Source organism: Alligator sinensis, unplaced genomic scaffold (genome assembly GCF_000455745.1).
Source record: "Alligator sinensis unplaced genomic scaffold, ASM45574v1 scaffold1354_1, whole genome shotgun sequence".
NCBI lineage: Eukaryota > Metazoa > Chordata > Crocodylia > Alligatoridae > Alligator > Alligator sinensis.
In genome coordinates this window covers 1,311,469-1,313,907 of record NW_005842344.1, presented here as the reverse complement: position 1 = coordinate 1,313,907, position 2,439 = coordinate 1,311,469, and the positions used below count along the sequence as shown (strand labels likewise).

Below are 2,439 nucleotides of genomic sequence, written 5' to 3'. Positions count from 1 at the left end.
AAATGGGCAGAAAACAACAGAATGCAGTTCAACAAGGAGAAGTGCAAAGTGCTGCACCTAGGGAGGAAAAATGTCCAGCACACCTACAGCCTAGGGAATGACCTGCTGGGTGGCACGGAAGCGGAAAGGGATCTCGGAGTCCTAGTGGACTCCAAGATGAACATGAGTCGGCAGCGTGACGAAGCCATCAGAAAAGCCAATGGCACTTTATCGTGCATCAGCAGATGCATGACGAACAGGTCCAAGGAGGTGATACTTCCCCTCTATCGGGCGCTGGTCAGACCGCAGTTGGAGTACTGCGTGCAATTCTGGGCACCGCACTTCAAGAGGGATGCAGATAACCTGGAGAGGGTCCAGAGAAGGGCCACTCATATGGTTAAGGGCCTGCAGACCAAGCCCTATGAGGAGACTGGGGCACCTGGACCTCTTCAGCCTCCGCAAGAGAAGGTTGAGAGGCGACCTTGTGGCTGCCTATAAGTTCATCATGGGGCCACAGAAGGGAATTGGTGAGGCTCTACTTACCAAGGCGCCCCCGGGGGTTACAAGAAATAATGACCACAAGCTAGCAGAGAGCAGATTTAGACTGGACATTAGGAAGAACTTCACAGTTCGAGTGGCCAAGGTCTGGAACAGGCTCCCAAGGGAGGTGGTGCTCTCCCCTACCCTGGGGGTCTTCAAGAGGAGGTTGGATAGGCATCTAGCTGGGGTCATCTAGACCCAGCCCTCTTTCCTGCCTATGCAGGGGGTCGGACTCAATGATCTATTGAGATCCCTTCCGACCCTAACATCTATGAATCTATGATTTACTGTTAGCAAGTGCAAAAGAGGAAGGTGAAGATAACGACACCTCTCTGAAGTGCCCATTATTGGAGAGTTGCACCAGTTATCTCCAGAACTCCTTAGATTCAGAACATAACTTACCCATTTTCACTAACATTTGATGCCCTTTATTTTCTTCTCCGAGTCTTGATTCAGGTATAGGAGGCCCAGAGCTGGAGCCCAAACCAGCAGCAGAACTAAGAGAGAACATATGTCAGAATTTCTTATTGTTCTCCCTTTGCTTTACTGTGCTAGAACAAACAATGCAAGTTTCTCGTTATGTAAACTTTAATAACCATCATCACCTTTGAGAAGCTATGACATAAGGAGTCCTGTGCAACATGTCACATGCAACCCACCACCCAAATCAGCAGATACTGAATCCCAAATCCCATGGCTCTCTCAAGAGTAACTCAAGGGCCCAGAGTATCCCTCTTCCTTTCTGTTACATAGCTGGTTTTGTTTGTTTTACATCCTGGAAGTAAAAAAGTAGCAACCACAAAGAATTATGGAGTAACTTTATTCTCTCTCAGTGTATATTATACTACGGTACAGTTCATACAAGTTACATTCTTAAATCGGCCTCAAATTCTGCCCTTTCTATCCAGTATATCATTTAATATAAAAAAAACAAAAGAAAGCACGAGACACATCCCAGGTCAACCTCAAAAGGTAAATCATTAAACTCAATCCAAAAGAAAACCTTACGGAGGAGTAGGACTCCGAGATCGGGATCGGTGCCGCCTTCCAGGGGAGTAAGATTTTGATCTTGATCGTGACCTTGACCTTGACCGGCTGCGAGAAGAGCGGGACCTGCTCCTACTTCTGGAAAGACAGGATGGGTGAAGTCTATTAACTCTCTTTTATGTATAGGAGTGCTAAAGCATTTTTTTTTTTCACTTTTTCTACTTGCTTCCTAGTTTCCTAAGTCACTCGGCAAAGTTAATAAAGTAACACCAGTCTTAAAAAAAATGTGTCTAAGAGCTGGAAAAGTTAGAGAGAGCATCAAAATCTATAACGAACACACTATTTGAAATACTCAAATTGCCAACTTCACTTGCTTGAGTAAATCCCAGTGACCTTAAGGAACTTATGGTCAACTTAAGTATCTTAAGAGTCTTAACTGTGGTCTCCTGAAGAAGGCACTACATGTTCCAGAATTTTCCATTTGCATTCAGAAACCACTTGAAAGAACTGTTTAAGAGAGATACTGGGAACATGATCTAAAGCCACAGTCCCATAACTGGTGTTTGGACATGTTGCTCATGAGACTCTTAACACTGTTTATAGCCACAGGATATTCTGCTTTCTACAGATTCTTCAGACTGATGGGGTGGGAAAATGTGATGCGTCCCACAGTGCATTCCTGGGTCAGAGCTGTTGACCACTGGGCCAGGAAAGGCTGGGGACTACCGCTCTAGAGTAACAGGAGTGGGAATCAGGAAATCTTATGTTCTAGTTGCATGAAACTCTACCACTGACTTATCACCTCTCTTTACCTACCTTAGTGTGGTAACATTTACTTTCCTACCTCCAAACAGTTATTGCCAAGATTATTGTACAGGTCTTTGTCAAATATTGTACTGTATAAAACAGCACGATATGAGATTTAGACAAGTT

General features: G+C 44.7%; 1 protein-coding gene across 1 annotated transcript in view; it reads right to left on the bottom strand.

Annotated features, from left to right (window-relative positions):
• CHERP (calcium homeostasis endoplasmic reticulum protein) overlaps window positions 1–2,439 on the bottom strand; it is a 16,710-nt gene that overhangs the window by 4,088 nt on the left and 10,183 nt on the right. Inside the window, exons 13-14 of the mRNA XM_025210268.1 lie at window positions 1,528–1,644; window positions 922–1,016 (exon numbers count right to left, since the gene is read on the bottom strand). Of these exons, the coding sequence (XP_025066053.1) occupies window positions 922–1,016; window positions 1,528–1,644 (212 nt within the window). The remainder of the gene's footprint in view (window positions 1–921; window positions 1,017–1,527; window positions 1,645–2,439) is intronic.